Source organism: Acanthochromis polyacanthus, chromosome 12 (genome assembly GCF_021347895.1).
Source record: "Acanthochromis polyacanthus isolate Apoly-LR-REF ecotype Palm Island chromosome 12, KAUST_Apoly_ChrSc, whole genome shotgun sequence".
Classification (NCBI taxonomy): Eukaryota; Metazoa; Chordata; class Actinopteri; family Pomacentridae; genus Acanthochromis; species Acanthochromis polyacanthus.
This window is the reverse complement of record NC_067124.1, coordinates 31,354,097-31,376,684: the sequence shown is the minus strand read 5'-3', so window position 1 is coordinate 31,376,684 and position 22,588 is coordinate 31,354,097. Positions and strand designations below refer to the sequence as shown.

Below are 22,588 nucleotides of genomic sequence, written 5' to 3'. Positions count from 1 at the left end.
GTTAACCTCCATAATTATTGTTAATGTAGAGTCTTATCTTTAATATTTATATCAGCTCGGCTAATCTCCATCGATATTAATAGTGTACTGTTTTAGCCTTATAATAAAAATAGCTAGATTCGTCTCCATAAGTAATAATACTAGAGTCCTAGCTATATTTAAATCAGTTAGGCTAATCTGTTAATAATATTATACAATCTCAGCTACAATACTTAAATTACTTAGGTTAGATCTCCATAATTACCAATACTGTATCATCTTTGCCTTACATTCAAATTTGTTAGTTTAATCTCCATGAATAATATTACTGTTGGGTCTTAGCTAAATACTTCAATAAGTTAGGTTCATCTCCATTATTAATAAAACTATGGGGTTTCAGTCATAATACCTAAATCAGTTAGGATAATCCGAAAACAACAATACTGTTGAGTCTTATTTTTTTCTAAAAATAAGGTAAAGTTCTAATTTCTATCATTTTTTTAAAGGGTTTTAATGCTAACATGTACAATGCTGGGGTAAATTTGCATTATTATTAACACTTTGGAGCTTTAACCCCTATATTGTAACTTGCTACATGAATATATTTATTTTTAAATGGAAAGCATTTTATGTGCTATATGAATAACTGACTTGATTTGTGTTCATATTCTAATTACACATGGAAATGAAATGTATTTGGTCTTCCAACTTTAAGTTTTGTGTTTCCTTAAAGTGAAACAACCAACAAGTGGCTGCATGTTTCTTTTGTTTTTTACATTTATGCAGTAATTTGACTAAAACACACACAATTTGAAGAGGCAATGTAACCATGACTACTGAGTCGGACCATGTTCCTATGAGATTCCTAAGCTGTGAAGATAAGATAAAGTCCAGCAATGAACCAAACTTTGAATAATTCATGCATTTCTCTGTCCAAAAACAATGAAACCATCAAACAGCTTACGAAGATTTAATGTACATTTATTCTTACCACATGGAACATATAGTATAAAGATTTCATACTGAATAAATGATATTCATTGAGCCAAAAAAGGGAAAGGGAGGAATTTACATGTCGTCTTAGCTACATAGTCTGAAATACAAATATGCAGAATCCATGACTGGAGAAAATTTGTCAAATGTGTACTTCATCTAGTTTATTTTTGTTGTACCAGGAGATAACAGGTTTGAGCCGTGTCTGCCATACTACGGAGCTGTGGAGGGACCAGAGGAGTGGATCTAATCGGTGGGGACTGGAGGTCACGGACCAAACTCAGATGTCAGCCTGCATCCCGCACCAACAACAAGTGTGAGAATAGTGACACAGACAGAGACAGACACAGAGAAAGGAAGTATAATGTACAACATTATATATACACCACAGCAAAGCTGTATTTGAAGTTGAAAACCAGTCCTAAGAGGTGATTTCTTTTCATAAGGGTATTCATACAATCAAGGGATAAGAGGAGGTAAGGGTGTTGTAGGTTCTTGATACTTTGGGGAAGAAAGCCATTTTCTGTTTAACACCAAACTAAAATGACCTCAAAACTCTAGAGGAGCTGCATTGTCAGCTTCTGTGTGAAACGTGTTACAGAATGCTTACACTCAAGAGCAGTACGGTACAGAAAATGTCCTACAATCTACTGCACACTGCACAGGCCTCCCTGGTGAAGGTGTCTATTGACAGTATTTAGTCTACTGTCGGGCTGACTGGTGAGAATCCAACTACAGCAACTAGAACCAGTAGGCCACTTGTCAGTCTGCTTCACCTCTGAACGTCAACCAGTTACAGACTCATTGTGCCCTCGAGGGGAGAGCTAGGGCACACTGTGTCTCCCAAACTCACTGTAAACGAGACAGCAACTTTGGTTACAGTTTTTGTTTTTCAGCTATTTATTTATTCATTTATTTATCTTTATTAAAAAGTACTTTTCCCCCCCAAGTGCAGAACAGTCTCCCAACTCTGGTGCTCTGCTCTGTGTCATCCGGTTGGCATTCATGTTGCAAGTAGTGTCACTTTGTCGGCATCTCTCTGGTTTTGTAATCCACCACAGCTCTGTGATTACCCTCCTCGAGCGAGGTTGGCCTGGGGAGGGCACAGAGAATGGAATCTGAAGGATTTTCATAAATTAAAGAAAGTCACTTGAACCTTCCTTGCCCTGTTACACACACAAGCCAGGTTACCAGGGAGGAGGAGATTGGGGATAAAACCCCCAAAAAGTGGAGCCACGGCTCCCTACAGCTGTCATGACTGGCCGATCAAAAAGAGTACATCACAGATAACATGAGAAACCAGCGAGTTCATTAGGGGAGACACTGAAAGGTCGAGGAGTCGGGACTCATGTAGTGTGAACTCTGAGTGGTTCTCCTCCACCTTAGCTAAGGCGTGCAGAGCCCGGGCAGCTCGCCGCATCATGTCCGGGCTTGTGGGCTCGAAGTGCATCCCCTGCAGGTGTAGTAGAGAGCTCTGGCTCTGCTGAAGCTGTGTGGCAGCGAGACTGTCCTCCAGGAAGCCAAGCAAGTTGCCCACACTGCCCTTCTGAAAAGCGATTGCTCGGGCTGCCATGGTATCACCCTGGGCCAGGTTGGCCAGTAGGACCACGGCCATCTCCCTGCAGACTGCAACCTTCCTGTCTCCAATTAGCCGCACCAGGTTCCCGTATAGCTTCTCCAACCGACTGAATGGCGGAGTGGCCAAGATGAGGTCCACATTGTTGTCTTGGATGCTCAGTTTGCTTAGCGTCTCCAGGACCAGTCTCTGAGGGGACAAAGCACTATGGGGGCCCAGGGTGGGGAAGGGGTCCTGGGCCTCTGCTGAGGGGCAGACGGCCCAGTGGAGAAGACCATCCAACAGAGGCAAGCAGATGCTCTCGGGATAGATGGAGAGGTCCAGCTGGCCTGAAATGTTTGCCAAAGTGACCAATGTGTTCTCCCTCAGGAGCTCCAAGCAGTCCCACCACCATTCGTCCCTTTGGCCCACTCCCTCGTCTGAATCCTCGTCTTTCTCGTAGGTGAGCGGGGCCTGCTTGCGCTCCGGGTGCCGGTGGTGGAGCAGGATGAGGCGCCCCAGTAGCAGCAGCAGCCCTGGATGTTTGGACATCTCGTGGTCATTGCCCGGCACGAAGGAGAGGCTGCGGACAATGTTTGAGACACAAATGCAGCGCCGGGCTAAAGAGTCCTGCCAGTTAGCCAGTGCAATGAGCGGCCCCTCGTCTTTGCTGTGAGGCTCGTCCTCCAGGATGGTGCCAGTCTGCTGAGCCTTCTGGGCGAAAATACTGCCGGAAGAAGGAACGGGTCTGTTGTTCTCCTGGTGATTTTGAGAGCCTTTCTCAGCAGCCTTCGTCTCAGATTCGGTTTTCTTTTCCTCCTCAGTGCCAGGTGAGGAGCCGGTCTTCTCTGTGATTGCTGATTTCTCTGAGGAAGATGTCTCTTTTGGCCTCTCGTCTTCATCTTGATGCCTCCTTTTATCCTCCTCAGTAGGCAAACAATTTTCCCGTATTTCTTCTTCTAGAACTCTTCGCTTCAGTAAAACTGGGGGCACTGGTATTCTTTCTCGCGGTTCCAAGAAGTCTTTGCGTGGTTCAAAGTGAGTCTGGATGTGTTCTGTTGAGTCTCCCCCTCCAGCACTCCAGTGAAGTAACCCACTGTCAAACTCTTGAAGCTTGCCGTGATTATTTGCCTGTGCAGCCACAAATGGGTCTTTCTTTCGTACCACCTTTAGGGGAAACTTGTCAAACTTGCTGGCCTGTTTGGGTCTCTCATTGGCAGATAAGGACTGGGATAAGCCCGTCTGTTCAGAATTAGGACCTTTGCTCTTCTTCTCCTCCTCCTCCTTCTCATCTTTACCCCGAGAGCACTGCACTTGATCCTCCTCCTCTTTCACATTAGCTGGCGCCTCAGTTTCTTCTTCCTCCTCTTCTTCATCATCTTCCTCCTCTTGCTCCATATCCTCCGTCCGTAGTTCCTCCTCTTCCGTGCTGTCCCAGTCTCGTTTCAAGGCATCGGGATCAAGTAGTGTCCTCTGGCCAGGTTCTCCGACTTCATACTCCCGCAGGATACCAAAGATTTCAATGAGGCAACGTCTGAAATACTCAACCACCAACTCTAGTAGGCCAGGCAACTAAAGAAAGAACAAAAAAAAGAAGAAAATGTTAGACATGATCACCATGAAATCTGCTATAAACAATGATTACGGGCTCAAAATTGAATCTTACCGTGTTGAGATCGAAGGTAGAAATACTGCTGTCATCATACAGGAGAATATTGATGGTATCTAAAGCCCACGTACTTTCAGCCAATAAGCCCGACTTTAATGACATCATGACTCTCCAGGCCTCTGGAGTTCCTTAAAAAAAACGTAAAAAAATGAAGTCAAAAAATTAAAGTGGTACAAAGTACTCTCCGAGCAATAACTCGGAGCCGAGGGCAATATAGGTGGACTAAGTAACATTAGACGAGTGCTATCAATAATGAAGGTAGTCAATATCACGAGATGGTTTCAATATTCATAATTTATGGTCATACCGATATCCTTCATGGTCAGTCTTCGACGTGGTTTCAGGACAGGATGCGTAGCTTCTATAGATCCCGGGGGAAAAGGCATGTCTCGTCTTATTAGAGGCGACTGCACTGGAGGGGGCACTATGTGAGATGCAGGCACTGGGGGGCCAGCCTTCTGCATCTTCATTACTCCGTGCATATACGGGGATTTACTGGGTGATGTCCTGCTCTCCATGGGGCGGGGCATGGAGGCTGGGCTGGACACTTGTGGAATGTGATTCTGGACGCCCTGAGGGGGCTGGTAGTTGGACTGGACCGATCGAGGCATGGGCTGGCCAGGCCCGGCTGGACCGTAGGGAGGCTGTCGAGGGCCCATCTGACCTCCCCACTGGCCATCGTGATTCATGCGCTGTTCTGATGACATCATTTCCTCTGAGCGGTTCATGCCAGGATAACCGGGTCCCTGTGGTGGGCCTCCAGGGCCACCCTGTCTGCTGGGGTAGTTCTGATAGTTCATGTCTCGAGGTCCCTGCCACATGCCCCCCTGAGGACCGTCAGGGCCGGACTGCATCATCTGAGGGGGCATGTTAGGCTGAGCGTTGGGCCCTGTTGCTCCCTGCATCCGTTCACGGCCAAAGGGGAAGGGGAACTGATTGCCGGGGCCAGGTGGACGGCGATCAGAGCCTGGGTAGGGCCCACTGCCGCTGTACTGATTGTATGACTCCTGCTGCCCTGAAGAGGGTGCAGAGGCGCCTCCTTGCTGTTGTTGCTGCTGCGGTGCTTGTTGTCCACCAGGGAAAGGTCCGCTGTACTCCGGCTCATGGCGTTTTGATGGAGGGTAACCCCCTTCTACAGGACGCTTGTAACTCTGTAGGTAACAAATCACAGAGAGATGAATTCACTACTCACCATTTCAAAAGAACAGAAAATTAAAACACTGGTTCACAACACAGTTATCAGAATACAGCCACATGAAAGCAGAGCCACCAGAGAAGAAAAATACAAGAGTAAAAACTAAAACTAGGATATTATTTGATCACAGCATACTGAGAATAGTTGGAGTTGCTGTAGTGCAGATGGATCACTTACCGGTTGTTGTGGGTACATTCCAGGCTGCTGATTTGGGTAAGAGCCAGTAGGGGGCGTTCCCTGTCCAGGATACTGATTACCATAGGAATCATGCCTGCAAACATCATGCCTTGTCAGTTTGACCATGAAAATATTGCATCTCTCACCGAGCTGAGACAAGCCCGACTGTTACACATGCATAGACAGACATGCAGTCAACATGAAGGTACACAGCGATGGATTTACAACCCAAAAACAAGACATGCAGCTCCAGGGGTTTCAACTGTGCTTACAGCTTAACATTATATTTAAACATCATCGCACTTATCTTGGTTTTATCAATGTGATTCATTTCATCTATAACAATTTTAATGTAAAAAATGAACAGTAATGACAATGTCTTTTGGTTAACTGACGAGACAAATAAATGGAATTCATACACGTCAGATTTGAAGTACATTTCAATCAATGCAAATCTGTCCGATTCTCAGCCCAAATCAAAGACTTGTGAACATGAAGTCACATTCCGAGTGAATATTTCAACAAGGAAGGAAGGCAACAAAAATCTCATGTTCGTGACAGGATCATATTCCAGTAAATGTATGCCAAAAATTCAACATCAAAATAATATGAAATTACACTGTGTCTAATTACACTGCACAACTGGATAAAACGGGCCATCTTGGAATGAGAGAGATTTGAGTCATAGATTACTACATTACGAGTCACAAAAGCAACGTGTTCGTTTTATATGAAGAATGAAGCTACTCTCAATGGACACAGAGGCCTGCCAAACCAGTGCCATGTGAACTGACCGTGGCTGCTGTGGTGGGAAGCGATTTGGCGAATACATCCCCGTGTCGGCGTTGGCAGGCATCATAGGGTTTGGCTGAGGAGCACCGGATCCCATGTTGCCCTCTGGGCCCATCCCTTGCTCCGATCTGGGAAAAGCAGGACAACACACATGGTAGGTTTAATTTTTTTTCCATGTTGTACTTCATACAAATTATGCCAGAGGAAAGGAAAGAAGACAACAAATGCTACAATCACACAGCAACACAAATATTATACGACTCCTGAGCCAACCACCAGAACAGTCAGTAGTTTCAGGATAGCTCACTTTAACATCTGTGTTGACGGCAAAACACTTTAAACAGACTTAATAATGGCATTAGCGGTGCTCAGAAAATTACAAGACAAAAACATGAATTGGCTCTAATTTAAACTGTCAGGGCTGCATGTCAGGCAAATAGCAAGAAAATGTCCAGGAAATGAAAACTGAGATTTCATCGTTTGCTGTTATTAAAATAAATCAAAGCATACAACCGCTGTATACCAATTATGGCTGCAATGACTAGTCCACCACCTAATTATCCATTAAGTGAATCACCAACAATCCTTAAGAAAAACGATCGATTCCAGCTTCTTAAATTAGAACATTGTCTGATTTCTTTATTACTCCACCAGTAAACTGATTTGAATTGTGGACAAAACAAGAGAATTGAGGATGTTGTATTGGGCTTTGCGAAACACTGATATCCACACTTTCCACTATTTTCTAACATTTTATAGACTAAACAACTAAATAATTGACAATTTAATCATCAGTGAAAATAACTGTTCGCTGCAACCTGAGTACCCATTTAAAGCAAGATCCGATTTGTTCATACAAGAAAAAACGCTGCTCTCACTTCGACATAAAGAGGCTTAATTCTGTCCAAACTGAATGCTAAATGTAGAGACACAATTTATCATTTCTCTTGATGTATTTTTCAGAGCAGCACAATATCAAACTATCAGCACCCTCATGCTAGTGAGCAATAATAAATTGGAAGTATAATCATTTTAAATCATGAAAACAAATGAATAAGTCAAGAAAACAGGTTGGATTTCATGAATAATGGCTTTTCATAAACAGAGTAGAGCAGATCACTCACAACACCATAACACATGCACCGCAGTTCAACCACATCTTTCTTTCAAAAATCACTCTCCTCAGATGTTCAAGATTGAATTCGGTTCATAAATCTGCAGCGAAACTGTAAAACCCTGGAGGAACATCGCAAATTCAAAGCCTAGCTAAACATGCAAGAAACCAGCCAGCCAATTGTTGGGCATTTTTTAATTTAAATCACAGATAACCAAATTCTGTTTTGTAATTTATTCCTTAGATTTACTTTTTCTGACTTGATTGTTTTATTTTTAAAATGTGACTGATGACAAAAATACAAGGTTAGAATCAGAATTGTTCAATGGGGATAGCAAAATGGCTAAATGGTGCAATATCCACTGCAATGTCTTGATAAAAGTACAACATGTCACTACATAGGACCACTATAATGAAGCATTGTGATGTGACAAAGATGCCTGGCCAATAGATCATATTCTCCAGGCATAAGAGAATGTGCTTGTTTGTACTCCAGAAATCACACGATTTATGTATGTATATATTTCAGTGGAAGAGGAATGTAAAAATAACCTTTCAGAAAACCTAATATGCATATCATTTGGCTCTTGTGATGAAAGACCTTGAAAACGCCGTCTTCCATTCAGTGATTCTTACCTCCTGTCGTAGCCTGGTCCATAAGGGTACTGCTGTCGGGGCCCCATTGGCATCGTGCCCATGGCCCCGGGCGGTCCTCTGTTGAATGGAGGCTGCTGCTGTTGTTGCTGCTGCTGCTGCTGAGGCGGCTGCTGCTGCTGCTGCTGCTGCTGGTCCCCCACCCCGCTGTTAGGGCCCTGGTTAGCAGGTAGAAACTGCTCCCCGACTGCAAATAAATTCCGCACATTTAGAACTTATTACCTCGACTGGTTAATTAGCCGAGATTAACCGAGCTTCTACGATAGCGAGTTCCATTCAGCTCTTGTCAATTGAGCCTGCCCACCTTTCCGCATGTTGCTGAATGGGTCCTTGTTGGGTTCGTAGGGGCCCATTCGACCTTGCACGTCTGGTGTGTTCATGCCGGGCTGATATGTGGAGTTGGGCGTCATGTTCTTCCTGGGGAACGCAGGGTCGCTTCCGTCAGAGAAAGGGTCTTGGAGGTTAACGCTGCTCCTAGGAGGGAGGGAAAGGAGAGGGGAGGGAAATTAGAATGGAGAGAGACAAAAGGGAAATGCAGAAATTAGTTTCACTAATCATAATGTCCTTCAAAGGATCCATTGGTAAAATCTGAAACGAGACTCACCTGGAACCCGGTGGCATGGGGGGCATTTGGGTGTGAGGAGTGGAGGCCGGGGTGGGAGGCTTGAGGTCTCCACCCTCAGCCATGGAGCTGCTGGTGGACTGGGGTGTCTGAGGCCCCTGCAGAGAGCCCGACCCAGCTGTGGAGCAGAGGGACGCTTCAGATTGAAATAAAAGAGAGGCAGAGAGACACAGTACATGAGTTAATGGCATTACAACAAAGCACTTCATACTTTTGTAGGTCCACTGAAATGCATGTTCACTTGAAAAGACAACACGAGCGCTAACCTGGAGATGGGGGCTGAACCTTAGCAGGCTGGTTCTTCTTGTTGTCTGTAAAAATCTCGGGAGGAGGGTCTTCACCACGCTCAATTTTGCACTCGAAGGCATACAGACACTGGATGTACTGTTTCTTCAAAGAGCTGGCAGCACTGCTCGATGTACCCACATTCAGGGACGTGGCCAAATCACGCCATTTCTTATTCTTACTCACCTGAGACACACACGAGATGTAATTAGTAAAGAAAAACAATGGAGAGCAAGCAATACATGCACTTTAAGAATCCTTCGTTGTTCATAGAAGCCACACTAACCTGTGCCATGCCTCCGATCTCTTTAACTGACATATATAGGCGGAAGAGGTCGAGCGGTTTGCGTCCCACAGCCGGCAGGTTGGTCATGCCCATTGCTTTCTCGTCAACGAAGGCCAAGTATCGATCCACCCACACCTTTCTGTCCGGCTCCGGTCCTAACTCATACAGGCGTGTTATCTTTTCACTAGTTGTGGTGGAAGAGTTGGACTTCTGTTTTGTGCACGAGAAATAAGAAGTCGCTTTTAGAACAGAGCTGACACTACACAGAACATCAAAGACGTGTGAGGTGCTCAGACTTAAAAAGATTTTCAAAAGCACCGCTATTACCTTAGATTTAGACTCTGGCTTGGGTGTTCCACTTCCATCTACTTTGTTGTTCATCTTATTGTTCATCTCTGGACTCGAGGCCATACCTAGACGCAGTGACAGGGATTGCACTTAGGTGTGAAATTGTCACGTTAAAAAGTGACACAAAGCCAGGTGCAGGCATCCCTGTACAACTCACCACTTGTGTTATTGGCCATGTTTGGCCCCATAGGATAAGGTGATCCACCAGGAGTGTTCATCATTCCAGGCATGTTGTTCATGGGAGGGCCGTACGGTGGGCCGGAGCCCATCATGCCAGGAGACATGTTGGGGTAACCAGGCATCCTGAACAGGGGAGACAATATATAAGAATTTAGCATGGACAACTGTGACAAAAGAATTTTACACCTATTTCATATTTAACCCTCTGAACCCAAAAAGCTGCCAATGAAAACAGGAAATGTTATCCATAAAAACTGCAAAAACTACAACATTTACCAGAGCCAGAAGCTGTTAAAACAGACATTAATGCCAGATGATTTTCAACTTTCAGACAGTTATTTGTCTCTGATGTGAAGGGATATTCCACTTGAAAAATTAACGTAAGCACACTACTCCTGTGATAGCCTTGTTTTGGAGGCCTCCAGTATGTTTTAGGATAGATTTTAACATTACACTGTGTTGGGGCTGTACACCATTCTGTGTTCTCATGTGTCCTTTAAATTCTGATGAATGTTTTTTTCAATTTTTGGAAAATAAAAAAATCAAAGACTTGCAGATTAAAAAAAAGAGAAGAAGAAAGATTTCTGGCATTATAGCGGTCATATTACACAAAACACATTCTAGCCATGGTTGTGATGTTTTCATAGAGGAGCAGGACTTTATATCGCAGTGAAAAATGAGTCTACAGTGAGTGAACAGCAGCAAAACACACACAGAAACTTGTTGGGGTTCAGAAGGTTAAAGCTGCTGTCCGGAGTTTGAATCGCAGCGTCTCCCAAAACACTGTTGGTCCCACCCTCCCTCCCTCTGATTTCGCCCCTTTATTTGTGCACGCGCGCAGTACATGAGAGGAGTGCCCGGAGTGCTGCAGCATCTCGCCTGTTTTGCTGTTTTCCCCTCTTCTACATTTAGTACATTTAGTAAATAATAAAGGAATTACGTTAGAATGCTGTATTGAGTCTAACTTGTCCTAATACCAAAATAACATGAATCTGCTAGGACGAACTAGTAAAGTTTCAATATGTGATTACACTCGTGTATCCCTCTCGATGACGTTGTTTATCAAACTTAGTGCATTTACGCGTGTATATGTGTTACATTGTTTATTTATTTCTATCTAGAGTTCAGAATTGCATGACTCCTCTGACGAAGAGTATGTCCCAGACGCCCCAACATCTTCCTCCAGAGGTCGGGCATCTAAACGAAGCCATCAGCCGGGCTATGGAGGCCGTGGTCGGGGAGCGACGCGAGCACCCCGAGCCAAAAAACGTCCTGCAGTCTCTTGGCCTGACAAGCCGTGGGATTGGTAACTTTTCTGGAAGTTGCTGAGCCCTGATGCTCTCTCCTCCACAAGCAAAACAAATGTGCGCGCGGTTGCGTAGTGCGTAGCTCGCCCACCTCTGCATGGGCTTGCTTGCTGTGCGCGTAACCGTTGATTGACAGCATGACAAAGCTGAAGCTCGAACTTGATTGGTCGGCAGCAACCGGCGCTTTTTGGAATAACATGGGGGTCTATGAGAGGAAGGCGGAGCTCAGGAATAAATTTTCATATTGCGTTATACTAACTTTATATTATAGTATCGAACTAGACTAACACATTTAAGCTTTGTTAAAAAATGATACATAAATTGAAAACAAACGGAAACTCCAGACAGCAGCTTTAAGCGTACACAAGAAATCAGTCGGTGATGGTATGTGCCGTGATTAAATGGAAGCACTCGAGGCTCCGTTGTGAACCAACCTGTTGTGCATGGAGTTGGTGGCAGGGTGCTGAATGGCTGTGGGATCCTGGGGCTTTCTGTTCATTCCTGGAGGAGGACACATTCCAGAGCCTACCTGAGGTGGCATGTTGCCCATGTTAGGAGGCATGTTTGGACCCATGTTAGGAGGCATGTTGGGGCCCATGTTGGGACCCATGTTGGGGCCATAAGGACGTGCCCCCATTTGATTAGGAGGCATCCTTCCTGGAGGCATGCCAGCATACGGCGGTCCTCCACCCTGTCCTGCCATGGGGTTCATCGAGCCCATGCCTGGCCCGGGGTAGTTGGAATTGGGCATGTTGCCATAGCCAGGTTGCCGGGGATAACCTAAGGATGACATTACAGCGAATAAAAATGAGTTCAGCTGTAAATGGACACTGGCCTAGAGAAAAAAAAAAAAAAAAAATCACTGCAACACCCTAAAGTTTATCTTCCCACAAGATGAAAAGCGTCTTTTTACAGAGGCTTTTCCTAAAGAGCTGTGAGACAGACTTTTTTCTTCTTTCAGTCTGCTAGCAGAGAGAGCTGTGCACCCTGAGCAACAAGCCTTTGTCACAGTTTCAGCTCTACTGACAGGAGGCTCTGCTACGTCAGCTGACTCTCTGCTTCACTGCTATAAATAGCTGCAACAGAGTCAGAGGGAGGGACCAGCGATAGCATGGTATTCCTATGAGGCAGTGAGATATATTCCATAGGTTTGTCTGATGGCATATGTACATGAGTAAACTTTACAAACAGATACTATATAAAGTGGAAAACATTTCTGAATAAAAACTTAAGCCTTAAAGGAACAACAACACAGCAGTATTTCAAATCCTAATAAAGACTTCTCTTCTAGTCAATTCTACACAAGAGAGAATTTGAGTACGAACCTTGGGGGCCATACTGTCCTCCCTGCTGCCCATAGCCACCCATGGAGTTATTCTGCGGGTATGGGGCCATCCCAGGATGCATCTGTCCCCCAGTGGACTGGCGTGGCGACAGTGCAGAGGCCGACTGGGGGGAGCCGTAAGGGGGCATCTGAGGGTTCCTCTGCATAAACCCTGAAAGAGGACAGAGGAAGAAGACGGTGCTCAGACACAGGTGCTACATTAAACACTCTTGACATGTTAATCTCTGTGGAACAGAAACATACCTCTGTCCTGGGCCATAGGAGACTGGCTCATTGCAGGATGGAGGCTCCCATCTGACTGCACACTTGACGGCCTGGGAGGCATCTGGGTCCCTAAACAATAATAATTAGGTGAAGTTAGTGAGCGCTCAAGAAAGGTATGATGAGAGGCGACTGTGGTTATTCCGATTTAAAAACACGTGCCGATTTTTGTTCTTAAAGGTGTAGAAAAACAGGGCCATGTTTTGACAACAACATATCTGTGTGGTTTCAAATTGTGAAAATGACATATCGCCCATTTTTCCATTGAAAAGTTCATGATTAGTGATTTTTTTAATTAAGTCTACAACTATATGCAAAATGTCTCCTGCATCTCCATTCTTAACATATGTGCAATGCAAGCTTCAGCTTTTCAAATCCAGAAAAGCATAAAAAAAAGCTTACAGAAACCTTTAACTTTCAGCAGAAATTTTTGACAACTGCTGTCTAGTATCAAACACAGAGGCTACATTATTCTGCAGAGTAAAGATCAAACATTCAAGAGAAGTTGTTTTAAGTGAAAAGAGACATGCAATCAGCAAAACTAGAACACTGGTGAAGGACTGCCAGCTCCTTAACGGGTATCATACGATTTTTAAATATCAATTTATCTGAAAACAATGTGCCTACCCCTTTTCTCACTTGCTTCCAACTGCAGTGGGTGGATAAAAACCTTTGTTGGCTAACATAAAAACATGCTACAGTTACAAACTTTTCCAAGATACCATATGAGCTAGTTAAAATTTTGAACCTCTCATTGCTACTAAAGCCACATTTAACAACTTTAACTTTGCCAGTCAGTCCTTACAAATGTATATTTTGTGATCAAGCATTGTTCACCGAACTGAAGCTCAAACATTTTAGAGTCTAGCCAAGTGACTGAGGTGCCAGAGGAAACCAAAGGCTGAGTTTTTGAGGAAAAGTGTGATTACAGGCTATCTTTAATGCTGCCAGTTACTGCAGGCTCTATATAGACAGCAATATATGGCTTCTATAAAGCCTTGGAAAAATAAAGAAAAAATAGTTGCACACACTTCAGCAGCATCTTTCACTGTCTTTAAAACTTGGGGTTTAAGCATTTGAATGTCAGCTAAGTATAAAAATGTAAAATAATTTTAGCTCTCTGTGTTCTAAATTACATGTGGAGACAAAATTCAAGAACTTATTGATAGAAGTGAAACAGAACATTGTGTTTCGCATTGATGCGTGTCATGGCAAAGCACCAGCCATCTGGCAAAACACTGAAAAAGCTACGGACTGTGGTTGGTATTATAACATTATTGATCACAAGTGTCACAAGTCTGTCACCGATCATATGCCTCATTTCACCGCGAGGGATCAGCCCACCTGGCATGTTGGCGGGTGACAGCGGTCCTGTGCGGGGTGTGCTGGCGCTGGCGGGGGAGCCAGCTGGGGAAGGTGAAGGCCCTCGGATGCCTGGCAGGTGGGGAGACGTGTGAGGCGAGAAGGGCGACTGAGCGGGGTTACTCTGCTCGCCCTGGCTGCTCGACACACCTGGCGTGCTCACACCAGGACTCAGGGCGCCCTCTGTACCTGTAGGCAGGTCATCGATGGACCCTGACAGGTCCTGGAAATAAAAAAAAGGCAAGGAAAAAAATGTCAGTTTGAGTCCAAAAGATTCACTTTTTGTGCATTTTGACAGAGGCTGTGTATTCTCTTGGCTTGCAAACACAACATTTGCCTTAACCTTTTATAATACTGTAATGTTTACTTCAGGTATTAGCTCTGTTGTCAGCACGTTGCAATTCTTTCTCTCTTAAGACATGAGTGGCAGAGATACAAATACTACACACACGCACACACCCGGAGGCCTTTGTCCTTATTTATCTTTTTCAAAGAAAAAAAAAAGTGAGTGTGCATTAGTGCCAGGGGTTGTCATGGTTACCAAGGTTTGTAGGATGCAAGCCGAGTCAGCATGTAGCGCCAGCCCCGCCATGCGATTTCAATACACAAACAAACTCTCGTATTCATCTCAGACTTAGGGCATTTTTAGACACGCGGTTCGATCGGGAACCAAAGACACGATACATTTCTGCATTTTAATTTGAGCCCTGATTCGCATGCATTTGGATTTTCTACAAAACGAACCACATCTATATAACAGCAAGTCATTCAGACTGATGTCATCCTACATCATCAAGACTCACGTGGGAAAATCTAATTCCGGTGACTGACAGCAGGTCGATCTGCACGATAATGCTGCCTATCAGTACATTTTAGGATTCCTGCTAATGATTATTTTCACTGCTGATCATTTTTCTCTATTAACATTAGGTGTTTGGTCGATAGAACGCCCAAATTCAAAATGACGTCTTCAAATGTCTCGCTTTGTCCACAAACCAAATATATTTAGTTTATTGCCACAGAGAAGGAAACAAATGAAAAAAGAAGAAACAGAACAAAAGAAGAAGCCGGACTTGAAGAATGTGAGAGATCTAACAAAACAACTGCCTATGAATACTATCTGGAGGACATGACTATAAACTGCACATCAACTGCATATTCTGAACAATGACAAATGGATAGATATGGAGAAAAGATGAGATGTCCTACAGAAATATTTTGGACTGACTAATGTGGGGTCGCTCTGTCTTTTTGATGATCCTAAAGAAGTGACTAACTACAGAGCGGACACAAATAAACCAGACTGTAGCTTAAATGGAAGTGTGCATGCACATGTGTTACCAAACGATTTACATCACTTATACGGATGGATTATAAGGCCATTTCCTAAACACTTCAAGAACCGTCCTTTGGCTTTTGAATTTATGGTAAAATTCTAATACTGTGTTTGGTCCTTCGCACCACAAACGAGTCTGTCGGCACCAGACTGAAATCATATTTTCAAATGGTCTCGGTTCGCTTGTTTCATCTGCACTGGCGTACAACTGTCAATTTCTCATCTTCCCCAGCGCACCGCCTCATTTACAACGGCACCTTCTCCACAAGCATCGTCCACACAGCTGTGCCTCAACAACCACACAGTCTAAAACCACTGAGGGACGGCGAGCGCAGTGGCCGCAACATGAGCGAGCACAAAAAGCTTTTCAAACATTAATACCCGACATTCAACGTGACACAAAGTTAACTTTAAATGTAATCGGCCTCATTCTTTCCTGTTTGAGTAAAGTAGGAAAATGAACACATCCTGTTTAACAAAACTATAAAGCAAAAGTAGAATAATGGTTTTACATTTGCATGAAAAATACAGCGTGAAAAAGCCTTTTTTTTTTAATGTTCCAGCAGTGATATAACAAGCATAACTGACCGGAAGGCTGGAGGGGCGGCCTTGACCGTCCTCAGGGCCAGATTTAGGCTGTGTGGATGGAGGGGCGTTGGACTGAAATGAGTCCTGGGATACCTCCTAATAAACCACAGAGCACATGCTTACTGCCAGAGATACACAAACACACAGAGAAAAAATAATTAAGCAAGATGAACATGATCCAAGACTGAGGGTCGTACCTGCTGTTGTGGAGGAGGAAAGCGCTGATAAGGTGACTGTTGTGCTTGCTGCTGCTGCTGCTGCTGCTGCTGCTGAGGGTTCTGTGGGTAAGCTGCAGGCTGCCCCTGTGGGTGTTGGCTGTGTCCCTGTGGCTGCTGTGGATGAGACTGTGACTGCTGCTGCTGCGAGGGGGGCTGCTGAGGCCCCTGTGTGGAACCTGGGTAGCTGGATTGGCCCTGTGATCCAGGGGTAGCCTGGGAACTTGGCTGCTGTGAGGCCTGACTGGGAGTACCCTGCTGCTGGGCGTAGGGAGACTGGCCAGACTGAGGAGCCGAGGCTTGAGAATATGGTGGCTGAGACTGTGGGGGCCCTTGGGATGGGCCTGGCAGTGGCCCCTGGGACTGCGGGGGCATGTGGGGCTGCTGATAGGGCGGTCCTCCCTGGGTGTGTGGACCAGAAGTTGGCGGAGGGTGGGGTTGCCCTGGGTAAGGTGTCTGGCCACCAGGTTGTCCCGGTGGCGGCTGGGAGTAAGGGGTTTGCTGCTGACTTGGGTGAGGAGCCTGGCCTGGCTGACTGTAATATGGTGCTTGGCCCTGAGAGCTATAGCCTCCTGGTCCCTGCTGTCCATAAGATCCCATCTAAACAGAACACACAGACACATTAGGACCATAGACACACTGTTCAAAGATAAAATAAAGACACATAATTCTGAATAAGACTGAATACCTGTGGACCGTATGGCATGCCACCCATGCCTCCAGGTGTACGTCCTTGCATTCCCATTGGGTATCGCTGGGGGCCTGGTGGGCCATAACCCTGGCCAGGGTATCCAGGCCCCGGTTGTGGACCTGTAGGAGGCCCTTGTTGAGATTGCTGACTGTATGGATTGCCCGTTCCATATGGCTGGCCTCTCATTTTCCCCATCGGGTCCAATGGGCCAGGTGGCTATAAGAAGGAAGTACACAAGAAAATACATTCAGTCATTAACTAATAATAACAAAGCAATCCTGAAATAGCAAATGCTACAACTCACAAACAGCCCTGGTCACGCTTAGATAATTAAGCCATTACAACGTTTTTCTTTTTTCCTCCAAAGGCAGTAAGATATTTGGCTGCAGCATGGAACATATTCGTACCTGAAAGTCTGAAAACAAACTTGAATGAATGAGGAAACTGTGCTTTTTTCACCTTATTTCCCACGGTCATTACCCTGATTTTTTTCACTTCACTTTGCCATAGTTTCAGAAGTCAACAGAGCTATATATATCTACTTTCGAATGGAGGGCAGTCTGCCCAATCTTAAACATATCCCAGCTGCACTCCTGTTTTGAGCCTGGTCCAAGTAGCTTTTTTTTCTCCCCCAGAGAAGGCAGTTTGGCTCTGGATGAATGACACCAGAAATGAAGGAAGTACTTTCACAACAGCAGGAGAGAGTGAAAACACGTACAAGAGCATATTCATTCTATAACCCAGCAGATATAGAAACACGATTACGGCACAAACTCTTCAGCTTATCGCTACAATATGCAAACGCCTAAGGATCCTCTCAAGTCTTCATCTCTAACAAAACGGCTTCACATAAAAAGGTCAAGTATTCCATGATAATTTCAACAAAAGATGATCTACTTAAAACTAAAAGCAGCCCCTCGTATGATTTTAATTCCCACGTGTGCACTTTGCTGAGGAGAGTGCCCTCAGCTCAGCAACAATCCCTCCATGCAGAATGCCTTATGTGACAATTTTGCAGATCCAAGATAATGAAGTGAAATAAATAAGTGCAGCACATGGCTAATCTGCATAAGACAGAGAGGAAACTCCCTTGGTGGGTGAGAGATGGTGGACTGCCTTCTGATTGGCTTGGGGGGAGGATTGGGGGGAAATTCTTTGCAGTCACACAGTCAAACTTGTGTGGCATACCAGACACAGCAGCAGCAACGCACACACATCCTCGCAGCCAGATTTTCCTTATTGTGGAACTACAACATGAAAAGACGTGTACCAGGAAACATCGAGGAGAACAGATAAGGTGGAAAATAGGACAGCAGGTGTTGTCTGTCATTATGTTGTAAACATTTAATGACTGTTGCAATGCTGCTATGTAGGTTAATTTGGATCTGATGCAAACAAGACTGGCATGCAATGATGCAGATTTCAGCCATCAGTTGAGCACACAAACAGGAACCAGAGCTGGAGGAATTATTAAAACCATGCAGTATCCATAATAGAACACACAGCAACTAATTAGTTTTTTTTTATTTTGGTAAATATGTGACAAAAGATACACCCACATTTTACCCAATGTGCTCCATGTTCTTTGCATGTAAAAAGTGGAAGTGAGAGGAGCAGTGCAGCACTAATACCTCTGGTGACCCTGTGATGAGCTAATGCTGTGTGTTCTTATCAGCAACTGTTGCCTTGCATCACATGTAATTATAAATGGCCATGAGCAGCGCATGAGGAGCCAATCAGATTTGAGCTAGCATGTCAACCCAAGACCAACTATCTCCTGGCTTTGACAGAAGGATTTTACCTCCACAATTCAAATCCCAGTGCAAACTGCAATCCTGCAGGCTGCACTCAGCCCTCAGAAAGCACAGCTCACTGTTTACAGGCTGCATGCATGGCAAGCCCGGCGAGCTTTTCACTAAACGGGAACTCGTTTAATCAATGCACAATCAAAATAGAAACATCCACACTCTTTCTTTTGCATTTTACAAGACATTTAGGTGATTTAAACAGGAGCTACACGAGCCTTTTAACCGACCGTTGGAGGCTCATTCGGCACGCAGCGCATTCCTTCCGTCATGGCCACAAAATTACACATTATCGGACAAGAAAACGACACAAACATGGGAGTAAAAGCAGCCAACGCGGGGTAAAAATGCCCGAGAACACGTTGTCCTTTCTACACCCGTGTAGTACGGTTACATTTATGTCGAAATACAGGGGAGAAAATCGGTTTGTAACGGGGGTAAAGCAAAGCTAAAGCGAAAAAACTAGCCGAGCGCTCTTCAGCGAGTATTTTCGCCCCTTTTCAAAGTCGGGCCTTCTTGACTCCCTGAACGTCCTTAGAGCATTTCGACAACTTATATCTGCTCCGAGGGGGCCTCTTCTATCACTACATTCCGACGTAGATGTACTGAAAGCAACATTTATTTAATGGTGTGGTGTAAAGGGGAAAAAACACACACGAGAGGCAGCCATTTTAGAGTCTTTGCGAACTAGTATCAGACAATGGCTGGCCTGCTACGTTGTGAACTAGCTAGCAGGAGGGAAGGAGACGTGCTAAAGCCCACATCTTGTCCCTGAATTAATGTGATTTTACCTGGTTTCTAACTAGCGGCTGCCCGGCGCTTCCCGGGCTCATGGGCGATGGGTGATGGCTTCTTTGTTGCCAGCCCGGGTTGCTCCCTCCATACTGACCGCTACTGCCCATGTCTGCTGGTCCCTTACTAGCTCCTTCTTGGCTACTGTAGTCGCTAGCCGGGTAGTTCTGGTAGCCCCGCGTTGAGCTGGGGGACGTTAGGAGCTTGTTGAGTGTCGGTGTGGATGTTGGCTGAGGATTTCCAATGTTATATCTCTGGTTACTGTAAGATCCAGCCATCGCCGTGGGTCCTCCCGCTGGTGGTTGCTGCTTAGCTGGCTGCCCCCCAGCTGTCGGCGCCTGGGCGCTGCGAGGGGAGTTCATGGCGTACGCTTGGCCGGGATAGGGAGTCCTGTTCGGGAATGGGTTGTAATTGTTAAACTGGTGGTTGGAAAAGCCATGGTCGTGCGAATTGGGTTGATACGGGTCCATCATGTTGCTCGACTGCACGACCGGACCCGCAGCAGCTGCCATGCCAGGGCTTTGTTGTCCGCCATGTTGATGAAAAGGGGCCCGACCGTAGTGCTGACTGTATCCGTACGAAGGTGGAGGAAACGCGGGGCCGTGGTGATGCACCAAACCGGGGTGGTTATTTCCCTCCGGTCCGACAGAGTCATTCTGGGTATTATTGTTAGCCCTGGGCGGGTTCCCATTCCCGTTCTTCATCTCAGGTTCCCCTCCTCCCCCTGCATTTCCACCGTCGGCCCCGTCCTGCAGATCCCCCCGGCCCGGCGATCCGCTGTCCAAGCCCGGCTGCTTTTTGTCCGACTGCTTCTCCCCCGGAGCCGAGTCTTCCTTGGGGTCTCGATCCGGCTTTTTGAGTTCGGAAGGCGGGCTAGTGTTAAGAGTGGCGGCGCTGGCGACCTGAGCGGCCATGATATACCCCCCCACCTCTCTCTCCCTCTCTCGGCGAGTCAGTCACAATCAAAAGCTAGCATTGAATATAAATAATTGTTTAGAACCATTTATCCTTGCGCCGGTTCATTCCCACCCCTCACACCGGACCGAATCCGGCCGCCATCCCCGCGGCTCCAGCTCCGCAAACGGGTTAGAGAGATGATGGAGGCTCCATACAATGCGTAAAAAAGCGACAGAAATTGTTGTGGGAGTTGTGTTACTGAGCCCGGGTAGAGGCAGGGAGCGAACCCAACCAACACGAGGCTCCGCTAGATACAGCCATTTTACTGAGCCGCACAGATGGCTGCAAAACACGGGCTGGATTCACTCCAATGCGGACTGGACTTTTTTTTTTTTTTGCTGTAAACCTCACGTTGTCTCCCCCCATCCCACCCCCCTCCCCTATAGGTGGAATAATTTGTGCACACGATGAGTCTTGATGAACTCATAAACAATGCACTTTAAATCAGGCGCCAACATGAGGCGGAAAAGTGCATGCATGGTGGATTTCACGAGTGATCACTGCAGGGGGGGAGCAGATTAATTCAAGAAATGTCTTTTTTGTTTGCATACGGCTGTGCATGCTCCAATATACATGTTGCATGAAAATGACTGTTATTTAGACATGCAAAGAGTGAACAAAAAAGAAAGAGGAGGATATGCATGCGCCTTTGTGCACTTTCCCACCCGTGTTTCTGAGTGGTATTTAGGCAACACAGGTTTTTCCAGAGCAGAAGGAGGAAGCCTTGCAGCAAACGAGACTACCAATGCACATTCCCTCTTATTCCCTCCCCTGCCTGCCTGCTTGCCTTGCCTGCTCGGCTCTCTTCTACCACCCCCTCTCCTCTCTGTCTGTCTCTCACTCCGGCAGAAACACTCTCTGCTGAGTGTGGGGGGATGGGCGCACAGCTCTCTCTCACCCTACTAACATTGAACTACACCATACAGAAAGAGGAGGAAAGAAGAGGAAAAAAAAACCTTATCTACCAAAAAGAAAGAGAGGGAGAGAGGGTGAGGATGCACGGACAATTTCAAAGTCTCCCAACAATTAGGAAAAATGGAGCATTTGTCTTCCTCTCTTTTCAGTCAAATGAAGCAGACATTTTTGGCATCCCCAAAACGCAGTTTTTTTTTCACACAGCAAAAGAGGGGGGGGGGGGGGGATCGTGATGAAAAGTGTGTGTGCAAAGCAGAGGGAGTTTTTTTAGGAGTAATTGGGTGCAAATATATTCAAAAAAATGTTTAATAATTTCATTGTGTGTCGGTTAAAATTCACATTCTGGGTGCAAGTGGGACGCCTTTTGGTTTTCTTTTCTCACTCTCTCGACACACAAACTGTCTCTTTCATGCGCGCAAACGCACACACATCTACCTCTAGGGGGCTAGAGGAGGGGGGGGGGGGGGGAGGCAGGAAGTACCAATGAGAAGGCATACTTGATCACATGTACAAACATCGAAACACAATTTAACATTCTGCCTGACACACCCCCCTAATGCACACAGTGGCTTCTGCAAGCTACGAGGCTGTGCACGTTAAATTTCACAGCCACGACGCACCGCACAGGGTTAATGTGATTTCCCACATCGGTGCGAGCTCGCAAAGTGGATCACGCTGTATTTTAGTCTGACTACAGCCCTGCATGCACGCACATGAAGCCTCGTGTTCAACTAGGCGTGTGTCTGGACTCAGTTTTAATGGCAAAAGCGTGATTAAGATGAGATTTTATACACATTTTGACATTGAAAAGAGAGCAGAATGCCAACAGAGAGGACGGTGTGAGTAAAAGATGGAGAGTTTTAGTTGCATTTAGAAAGACAGAGGATCTTCCATCCCAGAGACCAGACACAGGGCCAGTTGTGCAGAAACACAGATTTAATGTGGCTTCCTCTCCCCGCCTGACTTAATTTTTCTGCTCCGGCTGCAGGAAAGAAGCGGAGCAGACTTTTGGGGATGTGGGAGGAGGATTTGAAAGCACATGTGCCATCTGCTGGACGAATATTACACCCTGGACAGCAGGACTCACTCCTGGATAAAGTCACACTACTAGTTCTGATGTGATGGTTTTGATTCGATTCACCTCATCTTTTTTTTTAGAAAATCC

At 45.6% G+C, this 22,588-nt stretch overlaps 1 protein-coding gene across 3 annotated transcripts; it reads right to left on the bottom strand.

The window, feature by feature from the left end:
- Positions 1-944: 944 nt before the first annotated feature.
- Positions 945-20,797, bottom strand: arid1aa (AT rich interactive domain 1Aa (SWI-like)). Of its 3 annotated transcripts, none has more exons than XM_022193420.2 (20): positions 19,551-20,797; positions 16,952-17,170; positions 16,246-16,863; positions 16,049-16,144; positions 14,107-14,347; positions 12,745-12,834; positions 12,482-12,652; positions 11,591-11,936; positions 9,827-9,972; positions 9,649-9,734; positions 9,322-9,531; positions 9,017-9,221; positions 8,733-8,886; positions 8,433-8,602; positions 8,111-8,315; positions 6,363-6,488; positions 5,569-5,662; positions 4,504-5,347; positions 4,194-4,324; positions 945-4,099 (listed from the first exon to the last, which is right to left on the bottom strand). In XM_022193420.2, exons 1-20 carry the CDS (start codon positions 20,463-20,465, stop codon positions 2,225-2,227), a joined length of 6,942 nt encoding a protein of 2,313 aa, XP_022049112.2. In that variant the 5' UTR covers positions 20,466-20,797; the 3' UTR covers positions 945-2,224. The 3 variants fall into 3 exon arrangements, with proteins under 3 accessions (XP_022049112.2, XP_022049113.2, XP_022049114.2); XM_022193421.2 differs by having other exon boundaries at positions 8,433-8,596; XM_022193422.2 differs by lacking the exon at positions 16,049-16,144.
- Between the last annotated feature and the right edge of the window lie 1,791 nt (positions 20,798-22,588).